Genomic DNA, 24077 nt, shown 5'->3' with positions numbered 1-24077 from the left:
GCAAGGCAAATGCCCTACCCGCTGTACTATTGCTCCAGCCCCAAACCAGGGTCTCTTAATCACACTTTCTACCCAGCACAAATCACACTTTCTACCCAGCACAAATCGCATTTTCTACCCACCACAAAAAAGTTTTGAGTTCTTACCCAAGGGGCAAAGCTCTTTGGGTATTTTCTTTATTGTTGTGTTATTAGTGCTTAGGACTGCCAGCCCCAAGCAGGTACCATTTACAGAATGAACACAATTCTGTTCTTTCTGTTTCCTTAGCTTTGCTGTATACATATTTTATGTAATGTTGAGACATCATTTTTACAGTTAGCAGTATTAGCAACAATTTTATGATTCTCTTCCTGCCAGTTTGATGATTTTGTTTTCTTCATTTTTTGTTTTTGAGTAGCAGTATGCAGGGGTTGTGTGCTTCTTGTGATGCTTGCATGCTTTACTGCCCTGGGGGGAGGGGCAGAGGTTAAAGTAGTTGTGCTGGGGGTGTTGGAGAGATAGCTTTAATGGGCTACAGCCCGTACTGGAGCCCTCTGTTAGATCCTGGGCATGTAAATCAAAACAGATGGTCCTTTAAGCCATTGGGTGTGGCTCCCATGCACTGCCAGCTGTGACCCAAGACTTTAAAAAAAAAGAACAGAAGAGAGCTTATTCAGTGATACGGAACAGTGCTAGAGATGAAACTTAGGGTTCGAGACCTCTTGCATGCAGGGCAGGTGCTCTGCACTGACCCACATCTCAAGGCCATTTTGTTTTATTTATTTTTCATTTTTCCTCCTTACCTTCCCTTTGTTGTTTCTGCAGTGACTAGGGGTCAGACACACTGGGTTGTGGTGCTCACACACTTTCAGTTGCAAAGCACACCGAGGGTTAAACTCAGAATTTTTTTTTTAATAGGGATCTCCCCTATTTAAAAAATAGTGGTGTTGGGGGACATTTCCTGTTGATGCTAGACCCAGTGACGTAATCCTACTTTGCCGAGCTGCAGCTATGGTAGGGCCTGCCGTTCCACATGTGGCAGGGGTCACACTAAGAACCTCCATGCACTCTAGCCACCCCTCCAGGCTGTCTCCCCAATGCCTTAGAAAAAACTTTACAGAAGGACTTCTTTAGAATAGGGCTTTTAAAACTTTGTCACTTACAACCCCTTACCCCTTTCCACCCAGGAAATTTTTATGTGACCATGGGTATATGAGTATTCAAATTAAACACTTATTGATAATAAATCATAAAGATTTATTTTAAAACAAATGTTCAGGGGGCTGGAGCGATAGCACAGCGGGTAGGGCGTTTGCCTTGCATGCGACCGACCCGGGTTCGATTCCCAGCATCCCATATGGTCCCCTGAGCACCGCCAGGAGTAATTCCTGAGTGCAGAGCAAGGTGTGACCCAAAAAGGGAAAAAAAAAAAAAAACCAAATGTTCAAAACCCTATGGTTTGTGACTAGGCTTTAGGAAAAAACTGCTCAGTAGCTCGACAAAATATATGGTCAAAGGGAGAAATTCACTGAGGCAGAAATTCACATGACATTACTGTCACTGTCAGTACTATCCGTAGTATATAGTATGGTACTATAGTACATAGTTGGTAATATCTGTAGAATCAAGTATATTTCTTTTGAGATCATAAGTATTCAGCAAATACTGAATTGTTCACTAGTGATTCATTTAAAGATGTATTGTATTATAATATGAAAACACCATTTTCCCCTTGTGTTTAGATCACTCAGTCCTTGATGTTTCTGTTGTTGGCTACACTTTTCAGTGCACTGACTGGTTTGCCATGGAGTCTTTATAATACCTTTGTGATAGAAGAAAAGCATGGTTTCAATCAGCAGGTAAGTAGACACTGCAAGTGTTCATTTAAATGTGAAGGCCTTTTGTGTTTGCTGATTCTAATTGAAACATAATTTGCTATTTTAGAGCATAATTAATTGAGAAAAAAAGCAACTGCAAATATGGTAAAGATCATAAGCCTTTGTCATAAGCTCTATTAGCAGTAATATCTAGTGTTCTTCAGCTTAAGTGTTAATACACTTAACTGAGTTTAAAATATAAATTCCAAGATATTTACTTGTTGTCTCAGGTTGCCTACTGTCATACAAAAATAGCCTATTGATTTTTAAAAATTACTTTGATAATATACCCATTGCATTCTGTTATTTGCTATTTTGAAAGCATTTTCTTAGTTTTTTTCTGATGATGTCTTTTATTTTCAGACATTGGGATTCTTCATGAAAGATGCAGTCAAGAAATTTGTTGTAACCCAGTGCATTTTGTTGCCTGTGTCTTCACTTTTACTGTACATTATTAAAATTGGAGGTGACTATTTTTTTATTTATGCCTGGCTGTTCACATTAGTAGTTTCTCTGGTGAGTAAAACCTGTCTTACTTTCATTTGTAAAAGTACCTTAAGAAGAAACCTATGATTTCTTAATAGGTACTCTTCATTGGCAAATGAGCAGTTCTTACAATACAGATGAAATATAAATTAGTGTTTGTGTAAATTCTTGATTTCTTTTAGGTATAGAAATAGGAGAGTTAACCATAGACTTTCTTATCCTAATGCTGTATCTTTTAGATATTAGAAACTACTTATTAGGTACTTGTTATTCTGTGGCCATTCCCAGCAGTGCTCAGAGGTTCTTCCTGATGTGATATCCAAGGACCTTGTGATGCCAGGGAATGGGCGCCAGCCTTTGAGCCATCTCTATGACCCACTATTAGCCACTTTTAATGAACCAGTGGTCAGGCAGTTTTGGACTGTGTTTGTGAGTTACCATCAGGATGAATGATTTAAGTTTAATAATTTTTATTGCTGTTGTACTTTGTGGTGGTGCTCAGAGGCCACCAGGGCCACATCCAGCAGTGCTGTGGTGCTAGGGATCAAACCCAGGCCTTACACATGCAAGGCATATGATCTACTGTTTGAGCCCATCCTTGACCCCCTCAGAGTGATAATGTCATTAGACATTTGATGGAATTCCAGTGCCTGAAAAATCATTACTGCCCCAAAGAAGGATAAGAAGAAAGCATGACATAGCTGGTTTCTTTTGCCTTTCTCCAGCCTTCGCTTCCGCTTCCTCCTCCCTTCTCTGCTCCCTGTTCTTTCCCCTTTCTCTCCCCAGTGCTTCCCTTCTCTCGTTGTCTCCTTCTTTTCTTCTTAAACCTCCCTCCCTCTCCCTTAAAACACATTTTCTTTCCCTTTTTCTTCTTGGTACTGCTTTATTTATTTATTTATTGCTAAGGGCAAGTAACATTTTATTATATTTTTAACGAAATCACTGTGAAATAGACCCTTACAAAGCTGTTCATGATTGGATTTCAGTTATACAGTATTCCAGCACACATCTCTCCACCAGTGTATGTTTCCCAGCACCAGTGATCCCAGGTTTCCCTCCCTTCACCCACCAGCCCCTATGGCAGGCCTCTCTCTCTCTCTCTCTCTCTCTCTCTCTCTCTCTCTCTCTCTCTCTCTCTCTCTCTCTCTCTCTCTCCCCCCTCCTCCCTCCCTCCCTCCCTCCCTCCTTCTCTCTCTCTCTCTCTCTCTCTCCCTCCCCCCCTCCTCCTCCCCCTCCCTTCTCCCCCTTTTGGGCTTTGAAAACACATTTTCTTTTTCTTTTTTTTTTTTTATTCTACACTCCTACAAACACACACAAAGGATAATCAAAATTTTCTATTTGCAGCCTCAAAAATATATCACTTGTCAACTCTTTCATCTCCATAGATAAGTTTTTCTCCATCTACTCACTTCCCACTTGATTCCCATTGATGGAATCAAGATTGAAGATGGCTGCCAATTAGATTGAAACATACATATCTGCTATATGAAAAATGAGATGAAAGAGCAGAGAAGTGCTTTAAAAATGACTGAAGTACTAGTTGAACTAAAGAGTACAGTTTTGCATCTTAGGTGACTTGCTTTAGCAGATAAACCAATAACAGAGTACACAAACCATTGTGATTATTTTTTAGCAGACCTCAGGTCCATCATGATTACTTTTTTTGTTTTGTTTCTTGGGCTACACCCAACTGCTCAGGGTATATTTCTGGCTCTGTGCTCAAGAGATCACTACTGGTGGGCTTAGAGGACTGTATGATAATGGGTGCCAGGAATCGAACCACATGCAAAGCAAATGTGCTACTCACTGTACTATCTCTCTCCCCCTACCAATCTTTATTACTTTTTTTTTTTTTTTTTTGCTTTTTGGGTCACACCCAGCAAGGCACAGAGGTTACTCCAAGGAATTACTCTTGGCAGTGCTCAGGGGACCATATGGGATGCTGGGAATCAAACCCAGGTCAGCCGAGTGCAAGGCAAACGCCCTACCCTCTATGCTATCACTCCAGCCCCTTGATTACTTTTTAAATGACATCATTCTGTATTATGATGGGTATAGGCAAAATTCCGTGTTATGTTGGCTTTATCTGTTGAAATAGTTTTGAATGGACATTATACTTTTCCATTCTTACTGTAGAGACTCAGTTCATCAAACAGATAGCAAGTGCTTACTGTCTGGTACTATTTGGGACAGGGAATACTAGGGCAAATGAGATTGCAGTCCCTGATTTGGGGCTGGGATCACATAATTGCCTTAATAGAATTAAATCTGTATAATGAGTACTTTTCTTCAAAGAACACATTCACAATTTGTTGTGACACTTATTTTTTCAGGTGCTCGTCACAATCTATGCTGATTATATTGCCCCTTTATTCGACAAGTTTACACCTCTGCCTGAGGGAAAGCTTAAACAGGAAATTGAAGTCATGGCGAAGAGCATTGATTTTCCTTTGACTAAAGTGTATGTTGTTGAAGGTAAGACTCTCAGGGTAAGAAGGGTTTTTTCAAGTGTTTTGTTCTATTTGAATATTTTATTCTTAACACTTTACTAAGAGAAAAAAATAAACAAATAAGGGGCTGGAGATATGCACAGCGGGTAGGGCATTTGCCTTGCACGTGGCTGACACGGGTTTGATTCCCAGCATCCCATATGGTCCCCCGAGTACCGCCAGGGGTAATTCCTGAGTACAGAGCCGGGAGTCACCCCTGAGCATCACTGGGTGTGACCCAAAAAGAAAAATAAAATAATAAATAAACACTTTACCAAGACAACTAATCAGGTATTTGGTTTTGTTTTTAATTTATTACTTAGCATTTAGGGCTTTACACTTTGTTTTTGTAATGCTATATAGGATTTAATGACATAGACCTGCGATAGCTAGACTTAGTTGGCTCAAAGTGTTATTTAAATTTTGGTCAAGGCTTTTATCACTCCTAGTTACATTATGTCTTTTAGACTGATTTATTTACTTCTGTTACCTGTGTTACTCCTTTAGATAACTTACTTGGAGAGCCTGGCATAGTCAGTTCATTTTAGCACTATATATATATATATATATATATATATATATATATATATATACATATATACAATATTTTTTGTTTTTGGGGGGTGCATACCTAGTTGTATTTAGGGCGAAATCTAGGCTCTTTGCTCAGGGATGAAACCCTGGTCAGTGCATGCAAGGCAAGCACCTTATACCTGTTACTATCTCCAGCCCTATATTTTGCCTTTCTTATGATTGCTTTTGAAAGTTTAACTATTAGCCCATTATCACTCTAAAAGGTTCAGGAACACCTATAAAGTTGTAGAGAAAAAAATAGTGTGGTGTCATGATTTTTAGAATCTAAAAATTCTAGATTTTTAGATAGGCAAGGGGACAGTTTGGGCCACATACTGTGGTACGCAGGGATTACTCCGTCCTCTGCCCTCAAGGACCCACTCCTGGTGGGCTTGGGGGACATACGGGTGCTCGGGAGCAAACCCAGGCATGTGAAAGGCAAGTGCCTTATCCACTGTACTATCTTTCTGGCCTCTACATTAACATTTTTGTAAATAAGTTAGTCTGTTTCTGCTTCCATTACTTGCCAGCTGTAGAACCTTCTGTAAGTCAGTTTCCCCCTATAATTTTGAATTTTAGTATTTCTGAGTCATAGTTGGCACATGTTTTATGTATAAATGGTAAGATAATGCAGCTCATATGATTTTTATTCAAATTAATGGTCATTTTAGAAAAAATAAATAAGACAGGGTGTATAATCAAGATTGGCTGTCCTTTGATAAGAATATAAAAGTAAGAAAGTTGGAGTTGCCATAGTTTGCCTATCTCCCTTCTAAACTTAAAAATCACCAGTGAGAAGCTGTGTATCAGAAGAAATAGAGGGGCTAGAGCTATAGTACAGTGGGTAGGGCATTTGCCTTGCACGCGGCCCACCCCGGTTCTATTCCCAGCATCCCATGTGGTCCCGCGAGCACTGCCAGCAGTAATTCCTAGGCATTGCTGGGTGTGACCCAAAAGAAATAGAAACTGAGCAGCAGTTACAGGGTTCAGGGAGAACAGAGATAGTCACGACTGAAAAAATTTAACAAGTAGGAGAATATAATCTTGACAATGCTAAAACCCAGTGTTAAACACTTATGTTAATGTTTCTTTATGGCTTGTATTTATGCTTTTCAATTTCCATGTACTTTTTTGCAGCATAATGCAATCTTACATACATGAAGTTTTATATCTTTTGAAATATATTGTTGAGTTTTTCCTATTAAAATTCTTCAAAAATGCAGTTTTTTGGCTGTTTAGAATTGCATTTCATAACTTTATGATGTAATCATTTCACTCTTGTCGGATATTTAGCTTTTACTCCTTATTGCTATAAAGCTGCAATGAACATAAGGATTTATTGGCAAGACTTCAGGCTAACAGACACTGTTAATATATATATATGTATATATATATACATATATATATTTAGGTATTAAACAATTTAAATGTTACTCTCCTTTCCAGCAGTTCAATTTCTAGAAGTCTCTCCAAGGACCCCAAACTTTTTAATCATTTCCATGCTTGAACTGTCTCTTCCTTAGGATCTAAACGCTCTTCCCACAGCAATGCTTATTTTTATGGCTTCTTCAAGAACAAGCGAATAGTTTTGTTTGACACTCTACTAGAAGAGTATTCGGTACTAAACAAAGACATCCAGGAGGAGTCGGGCATGGAACCCCGCAATGATGGAGAAGGGGACAGTGAAGAAATTAAAACTAAAGTTAAAGTGAGTTCTGTTTTTTCCTGAAATGCTGGCGTAGTTTTATAAACCATTCCTGTGATGACTCAAAATAGCATCAATATTTATGTAGTGAGTATAGAACTTAGGGAGGCTGAACACTAGGCGGCTAAAAATATCACAGCTAGCCCCTTCCAGAGCTAGGATTTCGGAGTTTATCACTTCGGATAGTGTTAGACCTTGCGAGCTTCTTATACAAATGTACATCAGGATGAGAAGCATAAAATAGGAAAGCTCTGATGATTGTAAGCTATCTTCAAAGCAGGAGCTTTGGACATGTTCCTGACATGTTTTTCAGCAGAGCATTCTCACCAGAGAGAGGGGAGATGAATATCACGTTTTTAGCATCATTGAGAGCTAGTCATGATAGGCTTTACAGTAGAGACTTGCATTTGAATCCTGGTTCTGTCGTGTGTGCCCTTGGGTGCATTATGTAATTGTTGCTCTATTTTTTTTTTGTTTGTTTAACATATATTTATGAAATGTATAGTCTGTGCTACTTTGCTGAGCACCAGGAATAAGAGACAAACTGCTCTCAAGGAGTTTATGACCTAAATGGGAGAAGGTAGGCGCTGGAGTGATAGCACAGTGGGTAGGGTGTTTGCCTTGCACATGGCCAACCCGGGTTCGATTCCCAGCATCCCATATAGTCCCCCGAGCACCACCAGGAGTAATTTCTGAGTGCATGAGCCAGGAGTATCCCCTGTGCATCACCGGGTGTGACCCAAGAAGCAAAAATTAAAAAAAATAAATGGGAGAAGGTCCTCTGGTCCCAATGTCATATAACTTCTGGATCCTTATATACTGGATGTTTCTTAAATATGACCTGAGAATGTGGGAAAATTTCTGAATCCTTTCCTGAATGTGGTCAGCTAATGCAAATTAGGAAGTACCAACACTGAGTGGCAGCACAAGAGACAATGGTGAGACATAATACAAATTGAATCAGATCGACTACAAAGATTGAACAGTGGGTAGGGCACTTGCCTTGCACGCAGCTGACCCCCGCATCAATCCTCGGGCATTCCATATGGTTCCCTCTGTGCAGATCAGGTCATGACCCCAAAACAAAAGAAAATAGAAACTCACCAGTATTGTATGAGTGATGGGATGTGCCTCTGCTCTGCTGGCGTACAGAGATGGCTTGGGGTCAGTGTAACTCTGGACAAGTAAGATGACTCTAAAAGCTTTGAAATCTTGGCGCCTGAGAGATAGTACAAGTTGCATATCTTCTTGCACATGGCCAACCCAGATTCATTTCTTGACACTCCATATCACCCCCCAAGCCTGCCAGGAGTGATTCCTGAGTGCATTGCATGTGGCAAGATACCTCAATCCCAGATCAGCCATATGCAAGGCAAGCTTCTTGCTGTACTATCTCGCTGGCCCCCAGACAAATTCTTAAAGGAAAGCCTGTTTGGATTAGGCAGTATTTTGACATGGGGATAGATGGGACTTTTTAAGTGAATAAATGAATGAATAAAACTGGAGGCAAAAAGGCTAAATAATGTCCATTTTGAGGTCTGTGACTAAATGCATTCTTGTAGATCGGAGTAGAAAGGTAGGAAAGGACTTCTAGAAGCCACAGAGTGTTTTTTTTCCAACTGGCTGTAAAGCTTAGATCGACTTAGGTAGAAGCTAAATCTTTTTGCAACTACGTTAAAATTCAGGGGTGTGTGTGTGTGTGTGTGTGTGTATGTGTATGTGTGTATTTATGTCAATGTCACACTCGTCAGTGCTCAGGGGTTACTCCTGGCTCTTAACTCAAGAATTACTCCTGGTGGTGCTTGAGGGATCATATGGGATGACAGGGATTGAGCGCGAATCAGCTGCATTCAAAGCAAACGCTCTCCTCACTGTACTATCGCTCTGGTCCTAGACCCATGCATTTTAAAACTTTTTCACTTGCAACTCCTTTTCTCCTGAGAAGCTTGTACATGATCCCAGGCATATATATAAAACAGTTACATAAATTAAAAACTTAATGATAATCAGTTATAAAATTTATTTTGTTTTGTTTTGTTTTGGGTCCACAACTGGTGGTGCTAAGGGATCACTTCTGGTGGTATTCAGGAGACCATACGTGATGCCAGTAATAGAAGCAGGATCTGCTGCATGCAAAGCATACTCCTAGACTATCTCTCTGGCCCAAATAGAAATTATTGTACAACAATGTTTTAAAATTTTTCTTGGACCCTCCGCCCACCCCCTAAACACACATGCACACAAAAACAGTGCTACATGACCACAGTTTAAGAAGCTAGGGTCTTGGGAATGGAGAGATAGTGTTGCAATAAGTATGTGCTTTGCATGATCCTGATGGTGGTTCAATCCCTAGCACCCTTTATGGATTCCCAAACTTCATAGAGCCAGAAGTAAACCCTGAGAACTGTTAGGTGTGGCCCCCCTCAAAAAAGCTTTTTTTTACTAAAAAGCTAAATAAATAAGCTAAATAAAAAGCTAAATAAATAAAAAAAAGTGAATTGATTTAAAGAAAGATATTAAGTCAGTGGGCTGGAGCGATAGCACAGCGGTTGGGTGTTCGCCTGTCAGGCGGCCGACCCGAGTTCGATTCCTCCGCCCCTCTCGGAGAGCCCAGCAAGCTACCGAGAGTATCGAGCCTGTGCAGCAGAGCCTGGCAAACTACCCGTGCATATTGGATATGCCAAAACCAGTAATAATAAGTCTCTCAATGAAAGACTTTACTGGTGCCCGCTCGAACAAATCGATGAGCAACGGGATGACAGTGACATTAAGTCAGTAATCAAAGAGAGCAGTATGGAAAAAGTTTAGGGAACTGATTTAATCAGCTTCTGCCACTGCATATTTTCTATGAACAACCGAGGAGAATGCAAAGGTGATTTTGAGTGACATATTTTTTTTTTTTGGGGGGTCACGCCCGGTGATGCACAGGGGTTACTCCTGGCTCTGCACTCAGTAATTACCCCTGGCGGTGCTCAGGGGACCACATGGGATGCTGGGATTCGAACCCGGGTCGGCCGAGTGCAAGGCAAATGCCCTACCCGCTGTGCTATCACTCCAGCCCCTTGAGTGACACATTTTATCCTTCACAGAAATTTAAAGAAGTAGGGGCTGGAGCAATAGCACAGCGGGTAGAGCGTTTGCCTTGCATGCAGCCGACCCGGGTTCGATTCCCAGCATCCCATATGGTCCCATGAGCACCACCAGGGGTGATTCCTGAGTGCAGAGCCAGGAGTAACCCCAGTGCATCGCCAGGTGTGATCCAAAAAGAAAAAAAAAAGAAATTTAAAGAAGTAATCTAAAATCCCACCCTATTCAGGTGCCAGAACTGGTAGCATAGCTGGTAGCGTGTTTGCCTTGCATGGGGCCGACTCCTGTTCGATCCCCGGCATCTCATATGACCCTCCACTCCATGCACCACCAGGAGTAACCCCTGAGCATCACCTGAGGGTTACAAAAAGCTAAATAAATAAACATTATTAAAAACAATTGTAATAAAAATAAAATCCCTCCACTTAGAGATAACTTTTTGGTTTGTGCTGTGGTGCTTAGGGCTTCTAACTTTGTACCCAGGGATTACTCAACCCAGGTCGGCCACGCGCAGTTGCACTCCCCACTGTACTACCACTGGCTGCCCAGCTATTTACAGTTTAAAAGATACCTGGAATTTTATTTTTTGGAAAACAAATAGCTTAATTGGAATAACCTGTCTCAAAAGTAGTTTAAAAGGAAAATTAGAAATATCTTAAAGCTGTACATAAAAGTTGTTCTTTTACAGAGGAAGACAGCCATTGTTAAGGTTCTTTGACAGTCTTGCGTGTGGTTTGTGTGTGGAGAGTATCCAGGCTCTACAGATGTGCATTAGGGTTTTACCTAGTACTTAGGTCATCTTAAGCAAAACGTTTTAATTTTTTTGCTTCTTTTTTTAAAAAATACATAAAGTAAGGATAATACTTCTCATCTGGTCCAGCTTGATGTTACAAGGATCAAATAAGTCAGTCTGAATTTGATTAAAAAACTTAAAAAACAGGGTGGGGGACTGGAGTGATAGCACAGCGGGTAGGGCATTTGCCTTGCATGCGGCCGACCCGTGTTTGATTCCCAGCATCGCTTATGGTCCCCTGAGCACTGCCAGGGGTAATTCCTGAGTGCAGAGCTAGGAGTAACCCCTGTGCATCGCCAGGTGTGACCTCCCCAAAAAAAAGCAAAAAAAAAAAAAAACGGGATGGGGAATGCTCTCATAAAGTAAAAGATGTTCCTGTTCCCGTATGGTACTGATATGAAAAGACAAGAAAATCTGACTCTGTCCAAGAGTCCGCCATAGTTACGCAGACTCTTTTGTGGCGTGTGGTCTTTGAATGTGACGCTGAAGCAGTTCTTGATTGTAAAAAACTGCATGCCGAAGGGCGTGTGCACTCGCGGGCCCTCCGAGCCGCTCTGTCTCACCGCCCGCCCGTGTTCGGTGCTCTGGAACCGCTGTGTGTGGCCGTTAGTCAATGGCAGGCGACGGAAGGAAGAACGAGGACCAAGCTGGTTGCTGATTAGTTACCATTTATTCAATCTTCCATCTTTCTCATCTCCCACACTCCTAGCTCCGTCCTCTCTCTGGATCTACTGCCGCATCTCTGGATTCTCTTTCACTGTCTCTACTACTAGTCTCTCCCCCTACTAGTCTCTCCCACCTTGCCCTCTAGGCTACACACAGCCAGGTAGCAAAATCAACATAAGAAGGCCCTTCCTGAGGGCCATCAGGTTCAAAGGGAACACACCTAAGGGCATTCCAAAGCCCTTCCAGACTGTCAGCAGGCATAATACCTCTAAAGATCTTTTTCCTTTCCTTAGTCCCAGAACATATTCACATCTTAATACTAGTGATCTGTGTATGGACATAACAAGAGATACATTGAAGCTTGCAAGACTCCCAGGTTACAAAAGCATAGCATTTGCTAAGTCGTCCTGTGTCCATACAAAAAGGACATGGCTCTGAATAAACTATGCAGAGGACTCAAGGAGAAGAGAAAAATGATATTTACAAGTCAACAGAACACAAAGAAAGAAGTTACAAATAAACACAGAGGAATGGGAGCACTGTGACGGGAGTTACCCAATAAACCTAAACTATCAGAGGCTGTGTTATCCTACACTCGATAATATCCTAAACCTAGACGACAAGCTCTAGAGACAGGAGCCTAAGTTACCTAATGAAGAACTGGTTGTTTGCTTTGTGTTTTTGAGAGAAAGGATCAGACCACACCCAGCTGCTGTCAGAGGCTATTTCTGGCTCTGTGCTCAGGATTGACCTTTGGTGGTACTTAGGGTTCAGAGTGTTGGAGATTAAAACTGCTTAAACTCCTGTGCCATTTCTCCAGTTCCTGACTAGCTGATTGTTTTTAAGAGATAATCTATAGTTCATAGTGGAGCACAAATAAGATGAGAACAGAAGCCTAAAGAGTGTTTCTTTGGGGGGCTGGAGTAATAGCACAGCTGGTAAGGTGTGTGTCTTGCATGTGGCCGACCCGAGTTCGATTCCCAGCATCCCATATGGTCCCCCAAGCACCACCAGGAGTAATTCCTGAGTGCAGAGCCAGAAGTAACCCCTGTGCATTGCTGAGTGTGACCCAAAAGAGCGGTAAAAAAAAAAAAGTTTCTTTATATAAAACAGGGCTAGTACACCTATTTATAATAGGGAAAACTAATGAACTATTTGTAAAATACCTGCTGTGTATTTTGTCTGGTACATAAGTCATTAATGAGTGGTATCTATAATTATTATTATACTGTGGAGCAAAAGCAATCATTTCTGCTTATTACTAAAATAATAACAGTCTGATTTTAAATGATTTCCTTAAACATTTTAGGTTTATATACATTTGAACTTTTTTCTTTGCTATTTCTTTTCATCTTGCATCTTATTTTGTTGTTGTTGTTTTGGGGTGCTGGGGATTCAAACCTAGGGCTTTACATACAAAGCTTACTCTCTGCCACTGAGCTACATCCTCAAGACACATCAGCCTTTTAGAAATCACATTCTCTCGGGGCTGGAGCGATAGCACAGTGGTTAGGGCATTTGCCTTGCACACGGCTGACCCGGGTTTGATTCCCGGCATCCCATGTGGTTCCCCAAGCACCACCAGGAATAATTCCTGAGTGCCTGAGCCAGGAGTAACCTTTGTGCATCACCGGGTGTGACCCAAAAAGAAAAAAAGAAAAAATCACATTCTCCTGAAAGTGTGTTTTAGAAATTTCTTAGTAAATGGAGTCTGGAGAGATAGTACAGTGGGTAGAGCTTTTGCCTTGCATGTGGCCGACCCGGATTCAGTTCCAGCATCCCATATGGTCTCCCGAGCACTGCCAGGAGTAATTCGTGAGTGTAGAGTCAGGAGTAACTCCTGAATATCTCCAGGTATGATCCAAAAACAAAACAAGTAAGTTTCTTAATAACAAATGTCTTTGTTTCACCCTCATTCTTTTTTTTTTTCACCCTCATTCTTAGGTATGAATTTAAGATTGACAGCTATGGATTTTTTTTTAAATAAAAATTTTATTTTATTAAATCACCATGTGGAAGATTACAATGCTTTCAGGCTTAGGTCTCAGTTATACAATGCTGAAACAACCATCCCTTCACCAGTGCCCATATACCACCACCAAAAAAAAAAAAAATACACCTCCCATCCCGCCCCCCCCACCCACCGCCTTGTAACTGATAAGTTTCATTTTACTTTCTGTTTACTTTGGTTACAATCAATATTTCAACACAAACCTCACTATTGTTGTTAGGAGTACCCCACTAGAGTCAGACCTACTGTGAAGAAAAGTGAGTAGCGGCCGCACGGTTTTGAATTTCTGTACTTTAACAACTAAGACCAGGGAGATTTCTTCCAGATATTGGATCATTGCAAGCTTGTAAACCTCATCTGTGGTTGTCTTAATATGGCAGACACCGCACCCTTCATCCCCGGAGAGAAAGAGGCGAGAGAGAGAGAGAGAGAGAGAGAGAGAGAGAGAGAGAGAGAGAGAGAGAGAGAGAGAGAGAGAGAGAGAGAGAGAAATACCTTTCCCCTCCTGGGCGGGCACGGGGCCTCGGCTTAGTTCTCAGGCTGGAGACATTCTGCGAGGAGTTGCCCATGCCGAAAGAGGTTTTTCTGGGTCTGGATTCACGCTCGTGCAGCTGCGGAGAGGCCGCACACACGTGCGGCCTCCAGGATCACATCTTGGCGGTGGGCTGACAGCTATGGATTTTAGTAGTTAGTGAGATTGAGATTTTCATGTTGTGTAGAAATAGATTTTATTTTTCTTGGTCCTGCTTATAATACATTGTGGTACTGATATCTAAACTTACATCTTTCTTGTATTTTTAAAAATTCTTCAGTATTATATCTTTGGGTTTTGCTTCTTTTCCATTCTCTCCATTCATCTTTCTGAAATTCCAGTTAGATGAATACATGCCTTCTCATTCTCTTTCCCCAAAGTACTGAGCACACATATATTTTCCAGCTCTGGTCATTTTCTCTGCTCTACATTCTAGGTTACTGAATATTTCTTTAGATCTGTTTTATTCTTTATTCAGACTACGGTGGGTCTTTACCTCCCACCCCTCCTATCTCTCAAATGATGACCAAAGGTTACATCACACATATGCTAGGAGTCACACTCTTTAGCGCCTGTTGGAGTGTTTACAGGGAGTTGAACACTTCAGTTGAGGTGCTCACTCACGTGCTCACCAGGGTTGCACTTCTGGTCGGGATATTTGCACCGATGTCACAACATATTCTTTGGAAACAAAACTTGTAATGAGCTTATAGTGCCACTGTAGTGACTTTGTCACTAGTCTACAGAAAAAGGTCTGATTGTTTTTCCCACTCCTCAATCTAAAATAGACTGTAAGCTTCATGACAATCTGTCTTCATCATTCTACCTTCATTGCAATTAAATGAATCAATCATTTTAAGATTCTGTTTTCATAATTTGGACTAGTATTTCCCAAAGTTGCCAGTACGGAGCTTTCTGTACCCATGGAGGGTGACAGCTGTAGTCTCAGTTGCCATTGGGGGTGCCTTGTACTTGGTAGATATTTAGGGTGGACACCAAGTAATTTTTTTCTTCTGAAAATGGAGCAGTAGCCAAATAAGTTTGGAAGCCTCTAATCAGGTTGGATGGTATCAAGGGTCTTACTGGGATAAAAGGCATACTTTTTTTCTAAGGACTTGATCGTTTCTTTTCATTTTGTTCTTTGATTAGAATAAGAAGCAAGGGTGCAAAAATGAGGAGGTGCTTGCTGTACTCGGTCACGAGCTGGGGCACTGGAAGTTGGGACACACGGTCAAAAATATAATTATTAGCCAGGTAAGTTTGAAGCAACTCTTCTCTTTCAGTCAGAAGTACAGCAGGCATAGGAGCCAGTAACAAGGATGCTAAAACAGCCACGCCTGGCTACCCATCATGGCTCCTCACTATCTGCATGACCTCAGCAGCTCCGGAGCCTCAGTGTCTCCCTTCCCGTATTGAATGAAAATTCCTCCTAGGATTGGTACAATAATGTATGTAAAGATTTGGAGTAGTATCTGGGATGTGCTCAGTACTATGTAAATGTTTTTTATTATCACCTTTGTTATCATGACCTCCATTGGCTATGGGAACAGTGAAGATGAAAATGAGTAAATCTTGATAAGTTGGACATTAAAATGCCATTTTAATAAACAACAACGATTTCTTGACACTGGAGAGATAGCACCAGGGTTAAGGTGCTTGCCTTGCATGTGACTGATCCCAGTTCCATCCCCGGTATCACCAGGAGTGATTTCTGAGCACAGAGCCAGGAGAAGGCCCCGAGCACAGCTGGGTGTAACCCAAAAACATGAAATTCTCCCTCAGGCTCAAGAGATAGTGGAATAGGTAGGGTGTTTGCCTTGCACACAGCCGACCCAAGGTCAATCCCTGGTACCAATATTGTCCCTGGAACGCAGCCAGGAATGAGCCCTGAGGACCACTGAGTTAGCCCAAAAACTGGGGGAAAAAATCTTTCTCATTGAAAAGTCCTCTACATTCTTGAAAAGAAATGGGGAAATCTGATAAATATAAGGAAATTAACAGTAGTTCTGTCTCCCTTTGAATAACTTCCTCTAAACCAGTGGTGGCCACAGTTTTGAGTACCAGGGAACCAGCCTGTGCTGCTGACAGGCTGAGTCTCCAGTCAGTCTCTAAATTCCTGAAGACCTGGTAGTGTTGGAACAGTTTGTAGGGGAAGACTTGGCAACCCTGTCTGCACTTTCCTGCTCAGACCTGTAGTTATTAAATGAATTTCTTGGCCTGAAGCTATGTATGCATGTATAGCTGCAAATAAGACATTCAAGAAATCCCAAATCCAGTCCAGTGTAAATTTTCAGCCTCTTAAGGGAAATCCTGCCCCTTTATTGAAGGAGGAAATCCCGTGACTTCTCCTCTTCTGAGCAGCCCTCTAAGCTGGCACCTTTATGTGGAGACCACACCCAGTGGCTTCAGGTGAGGAGGGGCTGGGAGGGGGTTTGGGAGGTACCAGCATACCAAGCTGAGGGATCAACCGAATTCCTGGCTCAAGCTGGCAGCTTTTTGTTTTTTCCTTTTCTGGTGCCAGAAATCAAACCCAATTTTCATACATGCAGGCACTATATTTTACTTCTGAGCCACATCCTGGCTCCCTTTTTTTTTTGTTATTAGTTTTTTGTTGTTGCTGTTAGCAGCTTTTTAGAATCATCTGATGAATGGTTTGAAACAGCATAGTGTATGTGACCTCCAAAATTTCAGTCCTCTAAGGGACAAGAAGATACTTGTTGCCCTGAAGAGAGCTCAGCAGGCTAGAGCACATGCTTTGCATGCAGGGAACCCAGGTCCAATCTTCCATGCTGCATGGTTCCCCAAGCACTGGGCCAGCAGGAGCTCCTGAGCACCGTCAAATGTGACCAGATATAAAAATGATAATGTTTTTAAAAGAGTGGTATTTGTTTCCTAGTGACTTTCAGTGGGTTGTTATTGGTGTAGAGTTTTGATCCCCTCTCCCCCCCCCCCCCCCCCCCGTCTTACTGTTAAAGATAGTTTCCTTGGGCCTTTCTTATTCTAAGTATAGTTCTAGTGGTCCTGGAGAGAATTCAAGAAAAGCCTGTTTCTTTGGTATCTCTACATCGGGGCAGCTGTCAGACTTGTGTCCACTAATAGTCTGATGCCAGCAAGCCAGCGGCCATTCTGAGTCTTCACTTACTTCACAGCGCCACACCCAGCGGTGCCTAGGCTTCCTGCTGGCAGGGTTCAGAGGACCATATTTGGTGCCAGAGATTGACTCAGGTCCCTTGCATGTAAGGCAGATGTCCTACTTGGGTATTGCCTCCCCGGCCTAGGTCTTTACCTTTTATTTCGTTTTGGATTTGGACCATGCAAGGCAATGCTCAGAGGTTACTCCAGACTCTGCACTCAAGAACCACTCCTGGTGGGCTCAGGGGACCATATGGGATACCAGAGATCGAATCTGGGTTGGCTGCACACTAGGCAAGCACCCTACCCACTGTTCTGTTGCTCCAGCCCCTGGGTTTTACATTTTACAGAGACTCTTCACTACTTTAAACCCTGAATCACAGGTGGCTGCACCAAAGTCTGTCTTTATCATTTCTAAGTTTGGGTAAGTTTTATTGTTCTCCCTGGAATAAAAAACTGCAGTTGGATTTGTACTGTTTAAAGGCTAACTTTTCCCCATGATCCCACTGTTTCCATTCTTAAAATCATACTACAATGTATTGTTCTGCTTTTTTGGTCTTCTGATCCCAGAGGGAAATCATCTTAGTAATAACTCGGGAATCTTGTGTCTGTTTTTCTAGATGAATTCTTTCCTGTGTTTTTTCTTGTTTGCTGTATTAATCGGTCGAAAGGAGCTTTTTGCTGCGTTTGGTTTTTATGACAGTCAGCCGACTCTAATTGGTCTCTTGATCATCTTCCAGTTCATTTTTTCGCCTTACAATGAGGTATTGTATATCTTTAACATACATGCTTTACATGTGCCCTTGCCTGCTTCAAATCTGAAATTACAACTTAAGTAAAATGGAAGAAACGGGACCTGGCAAGAGTACAGGGGTTAAGGCACACATTAAGCCTGCATGAGCCTGATCTGGGTTCGAATCCCAAATGGCCTCCCATGAGCCACCGGGTATGGCCGTGAGGGCCCCAAGCACCAGTGGGGTGGCCCTTGCATCCCTGTCATTAGAAGTCCAAGCAATAGCACATCCTTGGGTGTGGTAGCACTGAACTACCAGCTCTAATAAGCAAGTATTTCTGAGAGTGGACCAACGCCCCATTCTGGACCACTTCGGAGAGCTCCCCTTGCCCGCCCTCTCAAAAAACAGAAAGAAAACAATAGTATTAACCAAGTCCCTGATTTACTGACTCGTCCAAGAAAGTAGCAGAAAGGCCTGAGCCCAAATAAATGAATGCTTTGTTTACTGTTAAGGGAGAAAAATTAGATGTTAGTAGTGAAAACCTTGCCATAATTCTCATCCTCAGATAGTGATAGTCCACTGTCTCTGTGGACTGTCCAGACCACACTTCCACCAGTGTGGGAGTGAAATCCTGGGTGAGAGTGTGTGTAAGTAACGGTGAGGTGCCGCATGACAGTGCTGCAGTGTCACCTGAGGCAGCACCAAGACTCTCTGAGTCAGAGCTGGTGGGTCACAGTAAGTGAAGTTCTGGAAACCACTGCTCAGGGGTCAGTGAGGAGACTCCGTGTATGACAGGATTGAAGAGGTGTGTGTGTGTGTGTGTGTGTGTGTGTGTGTGCGTGTGTGCGCGCGAGAGCGCGCGCTTGTGTGTGTGTAATGGTGGTAGCATGTCAGATATTTGATATGGCTTCCAAGTTAAATGAAGTAATAGGGAGATCTTGAAATATCTCCAAGAAGAATTTTTCTTTGACATGTTTTTGTAAGATTAAGATTTTAAGATAAATTAGATGAGTTGCATTTCTTCATAGGAAGGGGCATTAGGGAAGGAAAGTGGAGAGGACTAGATCATATGTAGATAGCATTGGCCACACAGACTAAACATTTTTAAGAGAACTGAAATTTATTATCTTTAAACTAAATTTTTTTTAATTGAAAATAGTTATTAAGTACCTTATCTACTGCTACAATGCATTAGATTATAGAAGACCAGAGAAAGTACCGGATTAAGGTGTTTGCTCTGCAAGTGGCTGGCCCTGGTTTTATCCCTGGCCCCTCATGTGGCCCCTGAGCCACAGATCCAGGAGTAGCTTCACCGGGTCTTCCCCCCTATAAGAGGTTACAGAATACCTTTTAATGACCTTGTCCTTTCTGCTCTGTCACATTCTTACTGTTAAGTCCTTTGGTATGACATGTACTTGAGAGACTTGGCAGATAAAGATTAACTGTTATCCAGAGTATATCAGCGATAATTGTGGCCGTGATCAGAATTTCACACACACATACTAAATGACGATAGACTGCTCTGTTTTCTTAAGCGCCTGTACTGTTTTTGAGTTTTCTTGTATCTTCACTCACTGTCAGGCAGATCATTCTTGCGATCAATGTCCATTGCCATTATTAAGCTATTCTGACCCCGAGAGTGGAGACTGTCCCCGAGTAGCAGGGCATCCTGGCAGGCAAGGTGAGGGGCCTAGTTAGCGGTGAGCCATGGGCCGCCTGTTAGGAGGGTTTGCTTTTCACTGGCTTGCTTGCTTGGAGTGAGTTCACTTCAGAAATACCTAAATAAATTGGAGGTGTTAGTGGAATTTGAAATGGGGTTAATTCACAGAGATAATAGCAGCTGTTTTAAAAAGCTTGAAGAACTGGAGATTTAGTTTTTTTAAAAAAAAAAAAACTAGAAAGGAGGGGCTGAAGAGGTAGAACAGTGGGTCTGGTGATTGACCTGGTTTTGATCCCTGGCACCCCATCTAGTCCCCCAACCCTGCCAGGAGTGATCAGTGAGCACAGAGCCAGGAGTAAGTCCTGAGTATTGCCAGATGTCACCCAGAAACAGAAAACTGGAAAGGACTTAAGGATGTGAGTTAGTGGTAGAATACGTGTTTTATATATGTGAGGTCTTGGGTTCTATCCCTAGTATCACACAAAGGAAAAAACAGAACAAAAATTTTAACAAAGGGGCTGGAGCGATACTATAGCGGGTAGAGTGTTTGCCTCGCACGCGGCCAACCCGGGTTCGATCCCCAGCATCCCATATGGTCCCCCGAGCACTGCTAGGAGTAATTCCTGAGTGCAAAGCCAGGAGTCACCCCTGTGCATCACCAGGTGTGACCCAAAAAGAAAAAAAAAATTTTTAACAAAAACCTGTAGTTATTATTAGTACTTAAGTGGTTGTGATAATTAAAGATATTTTCTGGGTAGTACAAGGGTTAAGGCTTTTGCCTTGCACTCAGCCAGCCCAGGTTTGATCTCTGGAACCCCGTATGGTTCCCCCAGCACCACCAAGTGATCTCTGAGCACAGTGTCAGGAGTAACTCCTGAGCTCATTCTGGTATGGACCCCTGAAACAAAAAGATACTTGAAAGAAAATGGGAAAATTGACCAGTTAAGAAACCTACAAACACAACATTGGAGCCAAGTAATGTCAGATTCTGTTTTAATTTTTTTTTTAATTATAATGTAGGAGCACTGCTATTTATTCATTGATTAAGCTGGTTGAATTGGGCATGAGTTCCACATTACTTTTTTTTTCTTTTTTATATATATATAAAATATATATATTTTATGTATAAATGTATATATAAATGTATATATATATTTCCCACTGTGATTTGTTCCCTACTATCTGAACCCCATCAGATGTGGTGTGGTAATTACGGAGAATGGGTAGGGAGTGTTTTATGATGTGTCCAGGAATATATTTGCTCATATGTGAGTGGAGAGCCCAGAGTCCAAGTTTACAAAGTTCCGCATTACCTGGGTTCCACAGGACTTTACTCATGCGTGAGGCTTGGCCCGAGCTCATGGGAGCTACCTTCAGCGTGGCGGTGGTTAGGCGTGGAGGTTTTTGGCTGCCGGAGCTGGGTCTCTTGGGGTGCGGAGAGCTCTAACCCGCCTCCCTCTGAGGCACCCCTGTGAAGACAGCCTGGCGCCAATCAGGACATTTCTGCAGTGCTCCTTTCAGAACTTTTAGTTTATGGTCCCTGGGTCTTGGCTGTTGATGAGATTACATGGTGCAGGGTAGAGGGGGGGGCAGTTTGTGGGTGTGACTGCCAAGCTGCTGGAAAACTGGGGACCTGGGGGGAGGAGGCCCAGTCTCAATCCAAGCGGGCCTGGAACTCTCAGTCACGGGTTCCCGCCTACCTCTGCGCTACAGGCTCTAACTGAGTCTTTTGATCTCTTTTGAGATTTATGGGTCTCTAAAATAAGGCCAATAAATGAGCTTATATAGCTGAGCCGGAGGTGGTTTGTGGGTGTGTCTCCCACATACCTAACTTCTGGCCATTTAATTTCTTGGTAAACTTGGCCCCAAGTTGTTGGGGTCTGGCCAAAGGCACAGCAGCAATTTTGGGGTACCTGGAAGTCTGAAGGTACCATTAGGCCGCTGATGCACTCGCCCCACAGGTACAGGTTGACCTGCTAGCAGCACCATGCCCCCAGATTCTGTTTTAATTTTGTGTTAAAATGACTTCAGAGAAAAGGCTGCAAGGCTCATTAGTTAGCACATGGGTTCAGGGCACCCTCTTCCTCCAGGGTGATGCGTGCTGTGTGCCTCTGGAGGCCCCACAACCAAAACCACCACTGCAGTGACTGAGCATTGAGCCCCTGACCTGGTTAGCGAAGTATCACAGGAGAAGCTCGGACCCCTGGAGTATTGCTTAGGAGACCCCCACTCAGAAAGCCAAACTAAGCCCAAACCAGAAGTTTTCCTGGTATACCTAAAGTCAGGAGAAGGGATGGAGAGAGAGACTTTGCTTGAGAGAAAGTTCTAAGCAAGTCTCAGTTTCTAATAATGCCCCCCTTGAGGTTCCCTTTCTACTGCTGATCTTTCCTGTTTCTCCAACCCCAGCCTAACTTCCTCTGCAGTCTCGGTTCATAAGACCTCCAGCGAGATCACAGAGGTGGAAGAGGTTAACACCCTTCTCTTTACTTTTTCAGGTTCTTTCTTTTAGCCTAACAGTCTTGAGCCGCAGATTTGAGTTTCAAGCGGATGCATTTGCCAAGAAACTTGGGAAGGCCAAAGACTTATATTCTGCTTTAATCAAACTAAACAAAGACAATCTGGGATTCCCCGTTTCTGACTGGCTCTTTTCGATGTGGCATTACTCTCACCCTCCGCTCCTCGAGAGACTTCAGGCTTTGAAAACGTCAAAAGAAGATTGAGTTGCCCAGGGTCTGCAGCCGAAGACATTGGTGATTATCTGTGTCCTGGCAGCATGTTCCGGCTCTTGATGTTTTTTAACTTTTTTTTTTTTAAAGAAAAATTATTAAGAAAGGTCCAGATTTAAATACATTTAGTATCTCATTTCAAAAATGAATTTAATGATCCATTTCTTAAAGAAAATATTAGATGAAATTTTCAGGCTTAATGCTTTTAAAGGCATAGTTTTATCTTTAACATCTGTTTTACCATCAACTTGTCAAGTGATTTGAGAAAATTCAGAGCTTTTTTTTTACTCCCACGCCTATACGGAGTCTGCATATGAGGTGCTGGAGGGCATGGTGAGTGGCACACGCTTCTCTGACACTGGCTGGTGGCGGGACCCTTGCCCCAGGCTTTGTGCTCACTCTGGGGATGAGGCTTGCTCTTACTGCCATGCTGTCATGGTTTAACTTGACCAATCAGTGTTTTAAATAAGGAAGAAAGATCATTTACAAAGGCTAATATTTATTCCATCGGAACTCACTATTATACTGTCTGCTCTACCAAATTTCTCCATTTCCTCTCTTACAATGTACTGATCAGGGTTTCTAGGAGTGCTTTGAAATGAGGAAAAATTATGTATCAGATGTTTGAACTCTTGTGGGTTTGTTTCTGCTTCTAAAGAAAATCTTAGGCTTCTTTTCCACCTCTGCATATTTAGGGCTAGACTAGTACCTTTTTTTTAAAAAAACATTCAACTTTTTCTCACTCTTTTATCTTATAAACTGTATCCAGAAATTGCCATCTTTTATGGGTTTTGCTATTTTAAAAGTGATAATGTAAAAAAGAAGTGACATTTTAAGAGGCATAAGGGTGAAATATTGATGATTTTCCTATGATATTACAGGGAAAATATAGTTTTCTATTGCTTAAAGGACCGAAGAGTTTCCATTTTTATTTTTGTAATTTTCAGCAGCTTAATCAGAAATACTGTTTAATCAGGCCTGAGAGTGGTTTTGAAACAGTTCTTGATATGCAGATAATTTTATTTCCCAAACGAGTGTCATGCAATGTGTCTTTCACCACTTTGAAGCTGAATGTTTTCTTCAAATCTTTATCCACTTTCTGAAACTTACTTTGTGCCTGGGGCCCCCACCTGCTGGTAATGTTTATGTACTGGGCACTGATCCCAGTGGGATGAGCTGTCACCCTCTATATCCGGCAGAGACTTCTGCTTGTCTGATGTTTGGGTGATGCCTTTACATGGAAATACAATAAAATAAACGTGAATGTGGTATTGCATTATTTGCTTTCCCAAGGCTTATGATTTTACCCAGCATTCGTTATCTGTGTATTCATGCTGTGACAACTGCCTTTTCTTCCTTCTGTGCCTTTAAATACAAATTTCAGTTCTGCACAAATGAAACATTAAAAATTGCCAATGCAGACTGATGTGCTTTGTCTTAATTTGTGAGCTGTGCCATAGAGCCCTGTCACTACTTCCTCGTGCTCCTCTCCAGAGCCTCAGATCGTCCATGAGCTTCATTCCCATCATTCCACGTTCATGTCATAGTCTCATATTGTCTCTGGCCTGTTTGGTCTGGCCAGCTGTCTTGTCCAGTCCTTATATGTGTGATGAACTTTTTGTTTGAG

At 42.2% G+C, this 24077-nt stretch overlaps 1 protein-coding gene across 1 annotated transcript in view; it reads left to right on the top strand.

Annotated features, from left to right (window-relative positions):
* Positions 1-23726, top strand: part of ZMPSTE24 (zinc metallopeptidase STE24) — a 34670-nt gene extending 10944 nt beyond the window's left edge. The window contains exons 4-10 of the mRNA XM_004614216.2: positions 1722-1838; positions 2220-2372; positions 4676-4817; positions 6928-7112; positions 15348-15452; positions 17951-18094; positions 22220-23726. Coding sequence (XP_004614273.1) covers positions 1722-1838; positions 2220-2372; positions 4676-4817; positions 6928-7112; positions 15348-15452; positions 17951-18094; positions 22220-22444 — 1071 coding nt within the window. The 3' untranslated portion in view covers positions 22445-23726. The remainder of the gene's footprint in view (positions 1-1721; positions 1839-2219; positions 2373-4675; positions 4818-6927; positions 7113-15347; positions 15453-17950; positions 18095-22219) is intronic.
* The last annotated feature ends 351 nt before the right edge of the window (positions 23727-24077 follow it).

The sequence above is a fragment of the Sorex araneus genome, chromosome 5 (assembly GCF_027595985.1).
Source record: "Sorex araneus isolate mSorAra2 chromosome 5, mSorAra2.pri, whole genome shotgun sequence".
Lineage (NCBI taxonomy): Eukaryota > Metazoa > Chordata > Mammalia > Eulipotyphla > Soricidae > Sorex > Sorex araneus.
The sequence above is the reverse complement of the archived record's forward strand: the minus strand, read 5'-3'. Positions and strand labels throughout refer to the sequence as shown.